We start from the raw sequence: 19,811 nt of genomic DNA, 5'->3' as shown, positions 1-19,811 counted from the left end.
AGTTGGGTCTTCTGCCTTAAAAGTAGAGCTTCATATTAGTTTTCACCTTCATACGTTACTTATATAGTTACATATAAAATAGCAGGTAATGGACAGATATTCTCTCCTGGACCCAAAGTGAAAACTTATGGAAGATAAGGTGGAAGGAAGTTGGGTGTTGCTGCTGCCCATAATTTCTACTGTTGTTTAATGATCTTTTTAAATGTCCTTTTTGTGTTGTTTTTTCTTTCCACAATTGTAATTCACTTTTCATTTTGCATTAAATTTTCTTTAAAAACTCACAGTAGAAAATTTTAATCATTTTTCTAGCTCTCTTCACATCATCTAGAATGATCCAATTTAATTAATAAAGCCCAGAGCAAAAATAAATATTTGCACTTAAGAGTTACGATGCTTATGATGACAGTGATGGTAGTAAGTTCTCTTCTGATGAACTATGCTCCTGAGCCCATCATTATCACCATGAAGTGTACAGCCTGTGTTTTGTTCTTGTGGGTGTTTTTAAATTTAAAATGAAAGCTTTCATTCTGCAGATTCTGAATATAGAACTCCAATGTGTCAGACAGGCTGCACACAGTAACAAGAGTGAACAGCTGGGAGCTTTGGCTCACACTGAACAACTCCTGAACCTTAACAGGGTCAGGCAGAGAATTGCTTGGATATATATATATATATATGTGTAAAAACATATAAAGTGTATTAAAAATACAGTAAAATACATAATTTATTAATATTTCTCTTTAAACCAAGACATACACAACCAGCAAACCTGAGTGATTTTATTTCTCACACAAAACCAAGAGAAGGATTTTGTCTAAGTGGTTTAATGGTAACACTACAATTTCCATACTACATACAAAATTTATCCTAGATAGTTTTACATACTTTGATTAATTAACAGTTTGTATTAGTGATGCCTTAAGTTTTAGCTTTCATATTTTCCAGATTCTGTACTGCAATAGTAAATAACTCTGAACTTCATATAAAGTTAGCAAGTTCTCTTCAGAGTTTTGTTAGACAAAACAATCCTTTTCCAGCCCGAGAACCAAGGACACCATTGCAGCTTCAGGCCCAAAAAGTATAAACAACAGCAAATTGAGGAGAGCAATCTGAGAGGATGAGACTTCATAACCTGAAGCTGTAATTGGACAATTAACCCCAGTATGTAAATGGACCAAAACTTAGAAAAGTGTGAAAACATGTGACCCGTCATCCATCTTGGGTGGAGCCACGCCTGGGCTCTTGTGCTGCCCAAGGTGTATCCTTTGAAGGCCCTTTTATAAATACTTACTTTATTCCTTTAACACTGTCTAGCCTCTGTTTTAGGTAGCCTCTTAAGGCATCATCACAGTTGCATAGGTAAAACTATGTAAGACAGATCATAGCAGATGGTAGATAATAAGTAAGTCCACGTCTTTCTCCTTGATTTCCAGTATTTCAATCCTATTGCTGAAGAGAAGCAATAAATGCTGCATCTAGCATTAATGATGAGCTGAATACATGAAAAGCAATGATAAACTACAGGCAAGCGTACAGTGTCACAAAGAAAAAAAGAAACAAGACCTTACCTATTAGTACAAAATGTTACGATTAAATTCAGCCAGAAAAACAGTAGCTGACTACTATGTATGGAGTCCTTAAATAGCATCCAAAGGTCTCTGTAGCTGGTGTTTATGGCTTAAATATATACAAAAGTTCTCCCTCCTTTTTTTACAAAACACTTTCTGGTTTATTTTATAGCATTAAGAATCATCATCTCTTGCAGTGTCCTTAAATAGCATCCTAGAGTCTCTGTAGCTGGTGTTTATGGCTTAAATATATACAAAAGTTCTCCCTCCTTTTTGTACTAAACCCTTTCTGGTTTTTTGTATAGCATTAAGAATCATCATCTCTTGCAGTATCACATACCATTTGGTAAACATGACAACTGAATCTCCTATTAGGCTTCTGTTCTATATGTAATACCAGGTCTTTGTCAAAGTAAACTTCATGACTGTAAGTCTGAAATGAGAAAAAAAAAAAGGTTCAGATTGCAGTCTTTATTTCCACAACTTGCTAATATCCATATAATTTTCCATGAGGAACAAAAAAATATTTAATAGTAGTGAACTCCATGATTTGGCAGAAATTTTGTGTGGATACACAGAGATTACTCTTCCAGATAAAGGACAGAATTTTATAACTTTGAGAGGTTTCTCACATCGCAATTTTAGGAATCGAAGTTCAAAGCATCCAATTTAAGATCACAAGTCTGCCTATGCAGTCAATGGTAAAAGAGGTGTAACAGTGCTGAAAATTTCAGACCATCTAAGTTGGATGTCCACCTAAACTTAGACTCTATGGACAGCCTATTCCATTTTCCCAAATATATATACAGTGAGGTCCATCCTTTATTTTATGCATGAATACTTCAAGTTAAACTAGGGAGACTCTTTACAAGTTGAAAAGTTAGTCTGACGTAACTAGCCATAGAGTATTTAAGTTGATAAACACTTCAGAAATACATTAAAGACAACTCTTACCCTAACCAAAAAAACCCCAAACAAATCAACCAAGGGAAAAAAAAAAAATATCATGATTTCAAATAATGGAGATTTTCAGGTAAATTAACTACTGTCTGATGGAGCACTTAAAATTTTAGAGTTGTAATTATTATTTTATGCAAATCTCATCCCTTTGCAACACTACTTCTATATCTGCTGGGAATATGAACAGAAGTGGTATGTGAATGAGTATGACAGTGGGAACAAAAGACAAGAATTTTCCTCACCACATCCCAGGACTCCTTTAATGGAATACTCTTAAGTAGACTCCCATGTTCATTGCAATGAAAATCAAGGTGAGCTCTTCCGTCAGCTCCTATCTGAGTAACTGCCACAGTGGATAATAAATCCAATTCATCTTCATAGTCCACAATTTTGAATGTCTTAGGAGAAACAAAACCTCAAGTTTACAAATCAAACACAAATTCACATTCCCCTCTACCTAAATTGCACAGCTATTTTTTCTGCATGTGAAAGCAGTATTGGGCAAATTCTAGTTCTTAAGTTTTCTCATCTGAAAGGAAACTTTGGCAGCCCGGTACCCAACAGGCATTTTTACCAACATGAGTTGTCAGGGTATTTCAGCAAAATTCATTAAGCAGGAGAAAAGGGAGTTCTGAAAAATCCTAATGTGCAAGTACATGTATTTTATATGTAGCATATAAGAAACAGAAGTACTTCCAAAGTGGCTAAAGAAGTCTATTTAGCCTCTTGAAGCAGAGATGTTAACAGACAGTGTCGCTTTAAACCATCACCGGTTTTGAGGGAGCAGGTACATTAGAGTAATTCCATGAATATCTGTATGTTTTGTTCAGATCTCTCTATTGCTCCACAGATTATATGTCAGTGAAGAACTGACATCAAAATTTGAAGATTGTGAACAACCTTAATTGCCTTTATCTCACTGTGACATACTCTAAATTCAAGCCAGTCCTTTTCTTCTATAATGTAAAAACATTTATTGGAATCACAAGTAAAGTGTAACAGCAGGAAAAAAAATCGTGTGCAATTACTTTTATTATGGTTAAAAGGAAAAAGTGAATAGATATAAACTGCAGACCCTTAAGGGTTATACTGGACTGTGCTGTATTTTTACCATAATAAAATCTATTTCCTCAGAATAAAGAATAGGAGTGACTGCCAGAAACTGATGAATTTTACCTGTTGTGCTTATGTCAATTACAGATCCAGCTCTAAACAGAGAGCTAAAAATATTTTTCATTACCTTTTAATACTCAAGTGGTGTTTTCAATCTCAAGAAGCAGTTACTTAAAAGAAAAGTGTTAAATACCTTATCCTAGAATCCAATCAAAGTAACTGGGAAAGAAAAATAAATTTCAGAGGTACTACAAAAAAAAAAAGAGGATCCTAAAGCAGAGGAAAAGAAAAAGATTATTTTATTTCATAAAATACTTTATAAGAAATGTTCAAAGTAGATATTGAAATGGAGAAAAGAGTAATGGTTTGTCACATTAACATATCTTTTCTGTGCCATTGAAGTCACATGGAATTATGATATCATGGGGCATAAAATTAGTTCTTGAAAGAAAGAAAAAACACAAAGCTCAAATGCTGACCAAGAAGAAAAGATGATAAACAGCATGTGAAGCAATTGGAAGAAGACAAAGAGAAGAGAAACAAAGAATTTAAGGACATACATAGCTAATGGTTACACCCACTGCACCTGAAACCAGAAGGGCTTTTGGCTATCTAAATACTAAAACAATCCATGAAGTGCTCTTAACTACATCAGTTACCTCTTGTTCTGGGTCATCATCCAGCAAGGCAAAACGCTTCTTCACCACTCGACCAGAAGCTGTTACAGTAACATTGTTGTTCACCTTTAGAGAAACATAAAAAAAAAATGTCTCTAGACTTCGGAGCAATGCAGTTTCTATCGATTTGACAATGTATCTGTTCCACGTATTTTGCTTTCTGACCTTATTTTACTCATTAAATACACATAGCTGTAGTGCTGCTGCTGTTTTATTTATGAGTTCATTAACTTGGTGACTTTAGTTGATATATTACTGCTATTTACCCATATTCAGAGGTGTCCCACAAAGGTGGCAAAGGTTCTCAGCTACCATAATTTTTTGAACACAAGTGACTAGAACCAAGATGCTGGAATGAGAATTAAGACTGCTAAATCACCACCGATTTTTTTCCTAAACTTTTACTTCCAGAAGATGGGAAAAGCAGCATCTTAAACCACCATGGTTACCTCTACTGGTATTCATTAACATCAGAAATATTAAAAAAATAGGTTATCAGTGTCTTAGTAGAAGTCAAAAGGAGTAAGCACAGCATAGGCACAATTAGAACTCATATTTCTTTCTTCTTACTATAATAGAAGTTACCTACCCAACTCTCTAAAAGCAGTATGGCAAATTATTAGATGACCTGGTGTTTAGTTTTTTAATTCAATACAAGTTTTGCTCCTGAGTTTGTGAAGATTTTTAATACACAAACCTTTTTTCCTGGAAAAGCATAACAATTAGCATCACAAATTTGCGTATTTTACAGTATTCAAACTACAAAAACTTACTTTTAGGTAAAACATAACCTTGTCTGCTGAATCAAAATGACAGTTCCAGGCACTACCTAGAATGTTTTTCACTTGTGCTCTTTAACCTTTCTGACATTACATTGTCTCTGTGATTCTGTATCACAAAACACTTCATGAAACAATTTAGGTGATTAAAGAGCTCAGTTCTACCACTAGTTTTAAATCGTCCTCTGACACTTGATTCTACCTTTCTGCACTCTTCTGATCCACTGATGATTCAGTCCTGTTCTGCTCCAGTTCAGCAAAACAAGCAAGCAGAAAGTACTCACCTTTTCTGCCAGGCTATTCTGTTACTTTAGAGCACTGATTTGGCTCACCAAGGGTTAGACAAATGCAAAGAGAATGACAGGCATGCATGACCAGGAAAAAGACAGACTTTTGGAGGCAATTAAGTGTCTTTGTTGTCTTACAAATACTTACTCCTAAATTATGAGAGACTTGAAACATTTCTAGCATTCGTATGATCAACTTACCTGAGCACTAGAGATGCACACAATTATCACTTGGTGACACCTTCATTTGAATGAAATCTGTCCCCATCTTTTAAGTATGTTTTATGTCCATGATACATGGTTACACTGTACACCTTAAAGAACACTGAAAACTAAAGAGAAGACTGAAGGTTTCAGAAATCTATCCTGAAAGTGGTACTGTTTTCAAAATTCTTTTCCATACTGCTTGAAGGCCAATGAAGACAGAGCATGTCTTTCAACAAACCTTGGATAAAGCCCATAAAACAAGGTGATAATGCCAATGTGCAAACCCCCTGTTTATAGCTCAAAATCACACATTGTGATCTCAGACACTAAACTCACACAGTTTTCTCTGTTGGCTACAATTGTAAAATCTTCTGCAATCTCCATCTGATCTGCATGATTTTTAACTTCCTTAAGCTTTAAGACTCTACAAAAGAAACAAATTACAAAGTAAGTCATGTATTCTAACCTACTTACTGCAACATTTCTATATATTTTTAATCTAATATATTAAAACATGGTAAATAAATAAAATGGAAATGAATTATTTTTGTAATTTATGTTTATCAGTGAAATTTTGACACAGTGGTCCTTGAGTATTTTTCATACAAAAATCTAAACTGTGGACTCTAGTGCCCACATTCATTACACTGAAATCTGCAGATATTTCCAGAAGAATGTTTGATTCTGACAAATTAATAGATTTTATAGTTTCTATAGTCTGATGAGTGTTTGGGCCTGCAAATTATCAGACTACTAAATTTATCCAGCTACGCAACTTCTCTAATGAATCAAAGATTTGAGTAAAAAAGGCTCATACTTTATCAAATTTGGTCCCACGTGGATTATTCTACCTGACATATCTGGATGGAAATATATCCAGTCAGGTTCAAGTGAACAGCATTTCATATCCTGTATGCCATTTTTTGCCTGAAGAAGAAAAAGAAAGCTTAGAATATGAGTATTTTGAAAGTCTCACAGATCTAATTAAAGAGGAAATACTGAGCTCCTCACTATATACCCCATGAGGATTTAAGTATTGCTCCTAAACATTACCAGAAAGGATGGCAGTGGAACAATAATAAAAACAACAGCAATAATAATTTAAAAACTCAGTTCCAATTCTCAAGATAGTCAGTGAAGTGGTTTTGAGATTTTTAATATGCAATAAGTGATAACCTTGTACCTTAGCTATATATTGTCCTATCTCTCCTGAAACTAAACAGAATGAAGATTTAACCTACACTGTGCAAACACTTCAACAATTCCAGCTATTTGAGTATCCAAGACATGGCATGTGCTAAGACATACAACAAACATTAGCACAGAGTTTGACCTGAGCTTCAATCCTCAGGCTTAGCCTCTTTAGTGAAAATTATTTGTGGAGCATGTAAGCCTGAAATACCTTGTGATTTCAGCAATCAAATGCAAGTCAGTCAAAATCTCGGGATTTTGGCAGTGGCTTTCTGTTATTAAATTTAGCTGACATCAATCATACAAATTGCCAAATATATGAACCCACATAGAAAAAAAAAAAAAGACGAGGAACGATTCTGCAAGGTCATTTGAATCAAAATTAATCTTCAGCTACAATTGTGAAACATCAGTTTTGAAAATAAGGAGGGAAATAATTGATCAGGCAAGCAAAGAAGATAAGGACATTTACAGATGAGACTTATTTAGTCAAGAAACTCTTAACAGGCCCAGAAGTTGCTTGAAAGGCAGAATGATCTTCAGGTCAATTCCACACTCAAAATAAAAGCTGAGATGGAGAGCTTACACAAAATAGTATTCATATGATGAATAGTACATAAACAAAAATAATTAGGAACATATTAAACTAACTAATGAAACCTTTCTAGGAAGAGGAGATTAAACTGAGCAATCATATCTTTTTAGGGAGAGAAAGATACAAGTCTAAACTACAAACATTAAATACATTTATTCTGCAATATCATAAAATTTAAAATAATTTTGTAGTCAGCATTTAGTAGGCTGACTAGTCAGAATTGCATTAGGATGTTACCATGCAAGGGAACAGGTAATGAGACTTAACTTTTAAGTCATGAATACAGTGCTGTGTAGCTCTGACTGCACTACTATTGTATTGGGATGAAGGAAATATGAGAGGCAGTATTTTACACATGATTCCATGGGATAGCTATTTCATACTGGGATGAGCCTGTAAAAACACTACACTGGTAAATAAAGGTATTATAACCTACTCAGAATAAGAAATGAAGACAAACATAATACAAAATAATTTCAGAGAAGCTGCTTTCTGAATGTATTACCAAAGTATTGTCTTTCAGAGAACAAATATGGAAGACTCCTTTATGTTTTTTCTTGTTGGGTGTGATGATATAATGCCAAGGGTAACCTCCAATTTGAAATGCATTCTCCAGAGAAGATGCTTCAAATAGCAAAGGTGGGGTATCTGCAAATATTCAGTAATGTTAACACCATTTGTAGCAGAACAGTCACAATTCATTTCATTAATCCTTACAATTCTAAATTCCAATAAAGCTACTAAATTCTTCAGAACTTTTGAAGACTAGTGGAAATGCATTAACTATTAACTCTTTTCCAATGCCAGCTATACTACCTCATCCAGCACATCTGCAGTTCCCTTTCTCCCTCCCTCCCTTCAGAAGGAGGGTTACCGCCTTCTCAATCTTGATGCTGAATACTCTTCTAGTACCTTTGACTTACAAGCAAAGATACAGCAAATAATTAAAATATTCCAGTTCATCTGATTGAGAAAGGATGTACACATGAACAGATCAAAGACCATACCAAGATGGCCACTATTCTTTTGAGGAAACCAGTGATAACTGGAAACAGCAAGCAGCAACCTTAAATAACAGAATTAAATGCAGGAAGATAGCAGAATCTCAATATTCTTTCTCCTTCTGTGTAACAAAACAAAACAGTGTGGATCACCATGAATGCAATCTGTTGCCAAGTTCATAAAAATCAATAAAAATATAGAATGTTTTGCAATTAATGGCAAAAGGTATCTAATTTTCCTTTCAGTTCAGTTGGGATAAATTACTGAGATGTACTAGGGCATTAGTACAAATCTTCTTTTTACTAAATGAGAGGTATTTTTAATGAAATGAATTTTACAACTTCTGCCAACTAGCTAAATTAAAGCAATTTCTACAGCTGCTATAACTGAATCAATTTTAGACTGAAGATCAGGTCTTTCTAATAATACAGAGAAAAGCTGGGGAAAAACTGACAAAACGTGGAGAAAATCTACAATTACAAGGGGAAATTAAACAGGCAAAATATAAAAATCCAAACTGAATTTGAGGAGAACAAGGTTCTTATCTGCACTTTGAGTCCCAAAGGTCTTATCAAAATTTTGACTTGTTCTTGTCCTGCTTTGTCTAGCTAATTATCCTAATGCCAATGGTGCTATCACACGACATCACATATTATGTTTATGGAGTGCTTCTCTCCTCTTCCTTTGTTCATCTTTCCATCAACTTAGCCATTTCGATTGAATGGAATAAGTTCTTTGCCAATGGAAAAATTCGTCAAAAAATGAGTTAAGAAAATTTGTGACATTTTACCCAAACAACTTTTTAAATAAAGTTTATATATTAAGGTCCCTTCTAAATGACACAATTAAATGTATCTCAATAGTATATCAATACTGAATAACAGAGCCTTATTATAAAACATGCCTTTGTTTTAAATTCATTTAGCAAAGATTTGCAAGATCACAGCCACCTAAACCACTGTGATAATGTGATTCTGCTGCCTCAACTCTGTCATTCCCGCTTCTATGTCACTTGCTCTTGTTGCTTAACACCTTCTGTTTTATTGTTTGCAAGTCCTTTCCCAAGTCTTGCCAGTTTTCAATCTCCAGTTGAGCTTCTTTGTTCACTTACTTTAAACTCTGCAAACTTATCTAAACCAAAGCTGTTCCTAGCAGCACTAACAAGTGTTCTACATGCAAATAAAACCAAAGAAATAGCACCAGGAAAAGGTTTTTAGAGAGTATCCTTCTCTCTTTTTTTTTTTTTTTCTGAAATTATTGTATCAGCTAACAATAAATCAAACTACAGTTTTAAGTTCTGGGCCATTCAGAAAATCACACACTATGACCAAAATCAATTCCTCACCAGTTAAGAGCTGTAGCATAGTACATCTTAGACGGTAAGTTTTGATCTCTATGCAATTCCTTTTGGGTACCTCATACCATAAAAACAGTACAGTAATAATGTCCCATCCCTTCAGGCAATTTCTGTAGGGAGGCTAGGACTTAAGTAAGAAAGAAAACTACACACAGTTAAATTATAGTAAATACAAGCCTGCACTCTGAAACTGCTAAGATCTTGCTCACTGAAGCATTTGCCCATCTCATTCTTGAAAGACAACAACTCAAAAACCACAGGAATGAAACTATTTGCAAAACGCAAGCATGAAAAATGTACATCATGGGTTCAAAACTTCCTAACCACGAATTCCTGAATATGATTAAAGATCAAAATGTTTTCTCCAGTACACTAGTTTTAAATCTTAAAACTAAAAACCACAATTATCTATAAGCCATGAGATCAAATCTTCCTATTATAGTTCCCATAGCAGGTTTTCCACGGGTCCCTAACATTAAATGGTGGCTTCACAGATTGAGATGGAGAGAAAAATGGGGGAAGATTTCCCTTTGCAAAAGCTGAGACATCAAATATAGCAGCCTATTGCTTTGTTTTGATAAAAAATTGCATTATAACTTCACTATATAAGTCTGTATTTTATCTTTGTGTACTCCCTCATTTTTATATAAATCTGGATTGATTTGTCTCTTATTATCTGACATTCTAAAAAAAAAGACATTTTTATGTGCACAATCACCTGAAAAAAAACCAAACATTTAATGCAGAAACATTCAAAATTAAATAAATAAATGCATACATTTTTTGATATTTGTGAAAGCAGCCTTTTAAATTTTTTTTGATGCCTCAAGTGTAGGCTTGTGAGAATGTATTTTTGAAGTAAGAAAAGAAATTTCAAAAGAAGTCTCAGGCTTTGGTCATTCATTAAGATTCTTAGCACCAAATTCTCAAATGCATCAACAGAAGCCACTGTTTGCTTTTAGAGAAAGCAGTCATTAGAGGCATTAGAATTGTTTTTAATAATCTGTTCTCTTCTCAATAATTCATTTTGCAGAAATCAGCACATGTATGACAACTTAGAATATCAAAATGCAAGTCAGACAAACTGCATTCAGTCTCTGAATTTCCTCTGCAAGTTAATGTTCTCACGTGTTTTACTTAAATACCATATTCTGTTTCTGGGTGCTACCTACAGATATCCTAGTCCTTCCTCTTTCTCAAGAGCAATTGCATCTCTGAAATAAAGAAAGGGGTTTCCATTTAATGCAGTGATTACACAGTTTTTCAGATAGCTTAGTTGCTCTAACAGTTTTCTTGGTGTGTCCCATATAATTATTACTGTAATTAGAAGTAAAGCAAAGTGCATTTTATTACAATGTAAATCCAGAAATACAGCTACAGCACAATATGAGCACAGTAATTTTAATATTTTTCTTAGTGTGAAATAAGCCACAATCAATCCATAAAAGTCACAGTCAAACCAATATAAAGATCATAATTACCTGTTATTTTAATGTTACATGGAAGACCAAACGGATACTTTCCTACACTTCCCACCTGACCATTCCAGTTGAATTCTTGTCCCAAAGCAAATGGTTGTTCCATGAACTAAAATGACACAGAACAATTTAGCTTTACAGATATTTACTTGCTGTTTAGTTTTACTCTCTGTTACTACTGCATTCTTTATCTTGTTAGATACTGCTTGAGGTTTTTGATTGTAAGGATATAAACTCATATGTCTAACTGCAGTTCTGCTTGAGATCAAACTTCCCCATGCTCATCAGTTTCTGGCTTTAACAATCATCTATAACTACAGACTAGATGTATAGAGAGAAGCACATCTGGTGTAACATTTACATAACTCCCCAGAAGAGCCGGTCTGACCCTGTATCTCTTAAGTTTTACCACCTGTAACTGTTGCGAGTAATTTTTCTGATACCATGTCCATTTTTATCTTCTGACTGTAAATAGATCTAGGTAGGAACCTACATACCCCATGTACTTACACAGAGTACATGAATATTTATGACTTGTTACCCAAAAGTAGCATGGACTGTATGAAAATTTTTTATTTAATTACCTGTTCCAAAATGGCCTTGAAGTTATAGAGTCTGACCAGACCCATGCTATACATTACAATCAGGATTCCATTAGAAACAGCAACATCTGTCACACTACTACCAAAAATCTGGAATAAAATTAAGCAAAAAATATTCTATTAGAGAAGAAATAATTGAGAGAAAACACAAATTACTGACATTACATCCTTGATTTTGCAATCACTTTTTTTTTCATTCTGACCAAACTCTATGATCAGTGTTCAAGTTTTCTGTAACTCATCTGTTCTGCTGAGTTTCTTTAATCCATTACACTGCAGTAACACCTGATGTTACATTAGTCATATTCTGCAAGCATATTCATGCTCTAATCAATTCTCAAATATCTTCATATCATGCTACCCAGTTATTATCATACATGAATAGATTATATTATTCAGCATCCCAAGTTAGCAAAACTAGCAGCTTCATCTAAAAGTCCTGATTTCAGATCTTCTGTTCTTTCCTCATCCCCAGTGTAAAATACTAGTCTAATCACAACTCTATGACTGCATACAGCTGTACTAAAACTACATTATCCAGCTGTCACAGAGTACAGGGTTGTCTCTGAATCCAAATTAGATATATACATGAGAAGTTGTCTTGTCTTTTTAAATAATTATACACTATTCATTTGTGCCACTGCTTAACACATCACTGAGCTAATCCCACAGACTAATTCTTAATATTTAAAAAAAATATCAACATGTGAAGCTGATAGGGAGATATGCTTGAAAATGTAGTTTTCTTCTATCTGACTATGTGAAAAAGCAATGAAACCAGTTAAAATAGGCTTAAAACAATAAACAACTAAAGAAACCTAGAAACTGTAAGACACCTGCATCTTAACACTACCAGTGATTTTCTGATGTTTGGTTCTCCTGAGACTTTGCTTTTTATTTAGTTTTATGGCTCTTTCTCGACACATTTGCTAGCTTAGGTCTCAGTGTCTTTCAGACACAAACTCTAATAATCTTCCAACCCTAAAGTCTCCTTTGTATCCTTGAGACCTCAGGCACTCTGAACTCACAATGTATTGTGGTACATAATCTCAGTAAAGCTGATGTATGAGGTGCATTCTGCAGCCTTAAGCAGTAACACTAACCCCAACTCCAATCCAACAGTTACATTCCACTGATCTGTGTCAGGTCTGGCACTGCCTTCACTGCTTGCCATCTCCTCCTGCTGGGGGTATTCTCACATCCCAAATGCTGCCCTGTCCATTACAGTTTTTACAATTTCTCTGATGAGTACTCGGTATGAACCCAGCTGAAGAAGTGCTCTTTCACATGTTCTGCCTACTATGACCATGATGAATCTGGCATGCCATTCCTAACCAGATTGGGAATACCTTTGATACTGGTAATGTTTTTTCCAGTCCTAAAGGCTAATTTTGAACAGAACAATACACAGTACCCCAAGCTTTCATGGGCCCAAATGAAAAAGTTTAAATCCTTGCCTTCACTTGCCAGGCCCAATTTCAATTACAGCCTCAACCCAACCTAGCACCAGCTAAAACTCCAGCTTGTAACTCTGGACCCTAAAAGACACAGTTTCCATGTTTGTGCTGTTTCATGTGTAAGTTGTATCCAGAGCTTTCTTGACTTAGAACAGTAAAAATTACAATCTGGCTGAAAGTTTCTTCCTAAGTACATACCCTTACTTATAGGTCAGAAACGGAACTGATTGTTTGTTCTTGACTGATAAAGCAAGATATATTTTTGTCATTCAGTAACAGTGATAATAAAAATGTGACATATTTGTAATTGCATATAGAATTTATAGACTATTAAGGACTGGGTCAGAGGCACATCTGTCTTCAAGGAGGTGAAAAAAGATGTACAAACACTTTAGCATTCCCTAATTCTTATGATTGTTCTAAGAAAAGGCTAAAGTCCTGCTGCATGTCAAAAAGTAACCTAGTAAGCAAATCTATTTGTATCTTCTCTTCTGGTCATTAGAATTAAGAGTATTTGCCCTAATGCCCCTATCAGACACGAGAACACTACTGCTAAATAATGTTTCAATTGCTTTTACAAGCTGTAAGTATGACTTCTGAAATTCTGAAATAAGTGTCCAAACTACAGCTATCACAGAACTACACTATAGATTACATATTATTAAAGAAATTAACTTACCTTTTTGTTTATTTCCAGCATTCCAATGAATGAAAGAGGCAAAACTTGGAATACAGCAAGATAAAACAATACAGACTGTTGGATCCCTGCCTGGGAAGGAACAATAATGAATATAGTTATTAAAGGTAAGATATCTTTATCTTCTTCCATAATAATCAAGTACATCCATCTTCATGCTTGTAAATTTTTTTAATCAATATTGTAAAAATGAGTTTTTCAACACATTTACCTGCCGTGCTGCTGCAGGGAGCTTATTCTGAGCTGACTTTACAATCATTACCTCTTGAGGAGTATCCCAGCTAAGATACCTGTTTGTGAGAAGAAAGGCCTGTCTTAATCACTTAAAAACCATTTATTAATGTATTACTTCACATAAAATATAATCAACTATAACAAAGCAGATGTCTGTGCCCAGGCAAACTTCAGTATTTGATTTGGAAGAGGCGGTCAAGATGTTTGCTGTATGTAATAATCCATGGAACTAGGAATTACTTGTTTCATATAGGATTGTGAGAAAACTTTGGAAAGTGTGAATATTCACTATCTTAATTTTTCTCCTTCCCTTCATAATCACCACTTTCTTATCCTTCAGTCTAAAGAAAATATTATTTTCCGAAAACAAAAAAATAAGCAGTTTACCAGAAGCAGTAACTGCTCTGCTTTAAAAGAAATATGGCTATCCTATGGAGAAGAACTTTTGCAAATTAAAAACAACTCAGACTTCAAACATTGTTTGTATGTTTGATCAGGTTTGCTTTTCAGCTTTTAAAGTCCTCTCCTGGTATGTTGCCATTGCAATGCTAAAGGCTGTAAAGTTATTAGAGAAAAGCAAATAGTAGGCTAGGTTTTGTGGAACTTCATACCAAATTTGACACCATAATACTAAAGTAAATGAAATTCTTCTACAAGTAAGTGCATGCAGGAACAGCACTCCAGGTAATGTTCTAGATTAACAAGCCTGTTGTCAGCCATGGGTAGTACTAAAATAACACAATTCCCCTTCTCCTTTATAGTACTAATCACAGTTAATTATATTAAGCTCTCCTTCTCCACTATATACTACTGACTGTTAATGATATAAAGCCTAGTTGTTGTTTAATACCTGAAGAATTTGCAACAGGAACCAGCAAGATACACTTTTTCCAGTACTTCTCCACTATCAGCAGAGAGACGCAGAAGCCAGTTCTGCACTGTCAAGACTATCAGGGAAGCTTTATAATCTGATGGACTCGGTAGCATTTCCCCCTACATAAAAAAAAGGCTATTAGAAAAACGTTTGTATCAGGAGGATACAAAACATTTTGACAAAGTCAGAAGAACCTGAAAGTAAATACACATTTCCTCAAAAACTGAAGGAGGAAAGCTGCCTGCTAATCAGATCAGTATCTCTAAGCTCATGTCTATAACAAATAATTACCTATGACATAAATAATCTGCTGTCACATTTTTTGCAAGACAGTTACATTTTCTAGAAAAGGAACCCTTTAAAAAATCTTTGCCTTGCAAAAATTAACTGCTTATTGATCGAACTGATACCAATCTTGAAGAGAAAATTGTTTAAGTATTTCAAAAGAAGATATTCAGTAGTAACTCAACAGTAACTGCTACAAATGGTATTTACACTGCTTTAGTTTTAGGCACCTCAAGGATAGGGCTAATATTTCTAAGCTCTGTTGACACTGGGTGAAGGAGAGAATTATATAATTATCAAGTAGAAACAGTAGAGGAGTTTTTGGGCAGGGTTGCATCAATGGGCCTCCAGTGTATCTGCTTTTTTTTTTTTTTTAATGTCAACAGATCTGAAGAAAACTGAAACTCCCAGCTACTGTCCTTGCTGTTTAAAAAATAAAGAAAAGTATAAGTAGAATTTATTTTAAGAAATTAAGAATTCATTGCATAAGAATAAAAGCATTGGTTTTAAAATCTTCCATGAAAACTTATGAAAGAAACATGTGAATGCACTATTGAGAAATTCAGAGAAATATACCTCTAAATGTTCAGTTAATAGAAATTGGGCACATGTTGCAAACCCTTAATGACCTAACCCATAAAAACATTGAGAAAATAGTGTGGAAAGAAAAAGCACTCCATTCTAAATGTTTCATCAAAATATATTAATTTAGTATTTTGCACAAAAATTTTATAGCAAAAAGTAATCTTACCAGTGGGCATTCCAATAATAAAGCATCTTCTATTTTTTCAGACTTGGCACACTTTGACTTTTGATAAATTAGTCTTGGCTGTTGTGCAATGCTAGAGGAAAATGATTGCTAATCATTAGTCTGTTTTATAGACTACTTTCTATCAACAAGTAATTTCATACAGTTTTATAAATCTTACCTTCTCCTTAGGCAGGTCAGAAATATAAACATCTCATTTTTACTTTGTAAACATACCTGAAATTGCTCTCAAAATAAGGCCTAATAAACAAGTTAATATAGCGCAATATTTAAAAGCTAATATTCTCTAAATCTTTTGGTCTGGTTGCTTTTCTTTTTTTAGTTTCAGGTTTACTTTTAGTTTTGAGTTGGGTTTTTTTAAAGTAACAAGCTTAATAGTTACTTTTTTAAGTAGCCAACTTAGTAACATTCTTGCTCTAGTGATATACATTAAGAAGAAAACAAAGTAACTCAAAAACATGGATCATCCTGGAACCTTCCCCTGAAGTTCTTCCAATGCTGCCTTTTATAACAAAGGTGTGGCATCATGTTCAGATATTTAAAAAAACTCTCTGCTAATTAAAATTGATGCCATTTGGGTTTTGCCTTTTTTCCTTTTATATATTCTCTGTATTCTTCATACACATATTTGTAACTCTGTCACCTATTGTATTAGTAGCTAGCTTTACCAGTACTTTTCCATGGCCTTTCCCTAGGCAGAAAGACAAAACAAATTCCAGAACTCCAAGCCCTAGGAGGTACGAGGCCCCAGTGCTATCTTGGTTCTACCTGGGAACCAAGGCTGAGAACAACTCTTGGAGATACATTTTCATGGATAAAGTACAACTTGTACTGAGGGGGCTCCAGAGAAGGGGCTTGGCCTGTGGGGTGGAATTACATCACCACTTGTCCTCCTAACTGGGGCTTTTTATCAATTATGCCAATATCCTAAAACCTATAAATGTGTACTCATCCCTGTAAGGGTGGGCTTTTGTGGACATCTTTCCATAACTGCCTCTGAAGGCCTTCATTGAGGATCCCCTTTTATATTACCTCCTTACTAAAATTATTTTGAGTTTTATTTCCATGTTGGGAACAAGGCAATAAAACAAAAGCTTTGTACTGTGCACAGTTTTGCCCTCTGGGAGAGGATGACACAGAGAAAAACCTAAAAGATGTTAGACAGGTTAAACCAGTACTGAAAACATTCAGACAATGTAGGAATAAAAGCAGATTTAGATCTCAGCTGTGGGTGATAGATTAACTTAATTGACTCTTAGTGTCATATGATACATAAAATATAACTAGTCTGTCAGGATAAACCACTATCTCAAAACTGCTCTGTCCCCAGCTTCCTCAGCCATGCAGCCCTCCCTCACAGTAGGGACAGGCAAGGTCAAGGGCTGGTGCACACAGATTTCCTGTCCTCTATCCCTCCATGTGCTGCCTCCTAACCTGTCTCTCTGCAACTGATCATGGAACAGAACATATTAGATCAGAGAATTTATCTACAAAATACATTTGCAAAAATTAGCACATACTGCAAGCTGTACTTTTACATGAAAAATAATTTACTTATTTTATACAGAATTCACATAGCACCAAGCTGGTTACATAGGCTGATTCTGTAACACACGCTTTAGCACAGTGATGGTTGCCAGATTAAAAAGAACTACTGTTCATTTGGCTTTTTAGTGCAAGACTAGAAAATTGTGTTAATCTTCCATTCCTGCTCTGAAAGATGAGGTTATACTGCACCAGAAAGATCAGGCTTTTTTTAACCAAAGTAGGTGTCACATTAAGATACAACAGCATCTAAATGTAATTCAAAGATTGTAAACCAAAGATTTATCACCCGCTTATTTTTTGTTCCCAGGTAAACTCCATTTAATTCACAGCAGCTATGAGTAAAGTTAGCAATATGAGACAGAATCAATCTCAAATCTGTAAGTCAGTACCTCATAATTGCAAATGTATTACCTGGTAATACAGCATTGGTAATTGTCCATGTAAATTCTTCCTCTTTCGTATGCAATAGGAGATGCAGAATGAGTTGTCCAAACATTCTTGAATTTAGTACTTTCCTGAAACACAATAGTTTTAACAGTGATAGCCGTTTGCAACAAACTTTGCTTCTGAAAATATTTTATTTGGCTCCTGCAACTTAATACCTTACTTTAATTAAAATTTTACTGCTGAATACACAAGAAAGAATCTTACTTGGTTTTTATAAATAAAATTAACAGACCTTTCATAAGAAAATGTTGTCTTTTTTAAAGATCAAATTAAAATATTTTTAATTAGCTATTCTGGACAGCTATTCTTTACAGCAGGGGTAAGGAATATTTTGTCATTAACTTGCCTATATTAAAACTGGCAACTAAACTTCCATAGTGATTTTGAAATCAAGGACTAAACTCCCCAGATTAATTATGCGAAGATTCTTTTATATGTAATTTGATTTATTGAACACTTAATTCCATTCTGCTGGTGGAGTTTGGTGTGAAAGGCAGAAAAATGTATTTACCGTTATTTGCAATAAGTGTCCAAAATGTTAATGAAATAAACTGCTCACATTAAAGCTTCTTGCATGCATTTGAGATATCAGGAGCTCTATGCCATTAACAAAGGTTCCAGTCTTAGAAAACAGAAGTGTGTGTCAGATGTACTTATTTTTATTTCAGTAAACACTGCACACCTATTGATCTAGTTACATAAGTAGACACTTCAGCTGACTTCCAATAAATGTATTTTCAATATAACTGCCAATTCACTTCCATGTTATTTTCCAACGTATTTCTATCAACTACTGTATGGAAGCAGAAATTGTTTTGACTAAAAAAAGAAAAAAAGAGTTCACTTCAGTTTGTAATTGATTTAATTCCAATTTTTTCTGTAACATCAGTTTCACTGAGAACTGGGGTTATGTTTACCTGAAAAATCTCTGCCAATTACTCATTATGCGAACTCCTTTCAAATTCAGCATGAAGCACGAAGAATTTAAGATCAGTACTAAATACGAAGCCATCTTAGGGAAATAGGTGATATAAAATCTCATAAAAGTTGAATTCTAACACAATTATTAGATACACGAGTGCCTTTGCAAGTTTTGCACAATCCTCTCTACATTTCTAGGCCTGAACCTTGTGAAATAATTAGGCACCCTTTTTCTCCCCAAACTTGCTCTCCAACGTGACCGGGACCTCTCGAAGACCCGGGCCGAGGACTGGCACGCAGCCCCCTCGGCTGAAAGGCCGAAGGCGCGGGGCTGCAGCCAGCGCCGGAAGGCGGCCGATTACCTGACACATGATCCTCCTGAGGAGTCCCAGGTTCTTCCTGTGGGCGACACCGGCATCTCTGGCGTAGAAGCCGTGGGCCCTGCGGGTGAGCAGGCGGCACACGTTGTGCACGCCGCACGCCCGGAGGGCGGCCCTGCTCCCGCCGGCGGCCGCCTGCGGGCATGTTCTGGGCCCGCGGGCCGGGATCGCCTTCCTCCCCCGCTCCAGGCTCGCTCTCGGCAGGGCGTGCAGCCTCGCAGGCCCAGGCCCGCGGCGGGTTTCTCTCAAACCCCCCGCCCTTGCCCGGCGAGAGGTGAAGCGAAGCGGGAAAAGACCCGAACGGCGCCTTGCTCCTTGACTCCCGAGCGAGGCAAGCCGAGGCCTTCCGCCGGTGCCGCCGCAGCTCCGGTTTCCGCAGACGC

The 19,811-nt window shown here is 35.5% G+C and overlaps 2 protein-coding genes across 2 annotated transcripts in view; one reads left to right on the top strand and one right to left on the bottom strand.

Moving 5' to 3' along the window:
• Positions 1-706: 706 nt before the first annotated feature.
• On the bottom strand, positions 707-19,808 carry DCAF17 (DDB1 and CUL4 associated factor 17). The gene is made up of 14 exons (XM_072932239.1): positions 19,411-19,808; positions 18,092-18,195; positions 16,115-16,205; positions 15,055-15,197; positions 14,182-14,260; positions 13,953-14,042; positions 11,799-11,906; positions 11,218-11,323; positions 7,883-8,025; positions 6,409-6,518; positions 5,928-6,015; positions 4,301-4,384; positions 2,771-2,926; positions 707-2,001 (listed from the first exon to the last, which is right to left on the bottom strand). Exons 1-14 carry the CDS (start codon positions 19,417-19,419, stop codon positions 1,876-1,878), a joined length of 1,437 nt encoding a protein of 478 aa, XP_072788340.1. The 5' UTR covers positions 19,420-19,808; the 3' UTR covers positions 707-1,875.
• METTL8 (methyltransferase 8, tRNA N3-cytidine) overlaps positions 14,054-19,811 on the top strand; it is a 56,550-nt gene continuing 50,792 nt past the window's right edge. The window contains exon 1 of the mRNA XM_041717655.2: positions 14,054-14,077. The gene's annotated coding sequence lies outside the window, so the exon portion shown is untranslated. The remainder of the gene's footprint in view (positions 14,078-19,811) is intronic.

This window comes from Taeniopygia guttata, chromosome 7, assembly GCF_048771995.1.
Source record: "Taeniopygia guttata chromosome 7, bTaeGut7.mat, whole genome shotgun sequence".
Classification (NCBI taxonomy): Eukaryota; Metazoa; Chordata; class Aves; order Passeriformes; family Estrildidae; genus Taeniopygia; species Taeniopygia guttata.
Note: the sequence above shows the minus strand (reverse complement) of the source record. Positions and strands in the feature narration are given on the sequence as shown.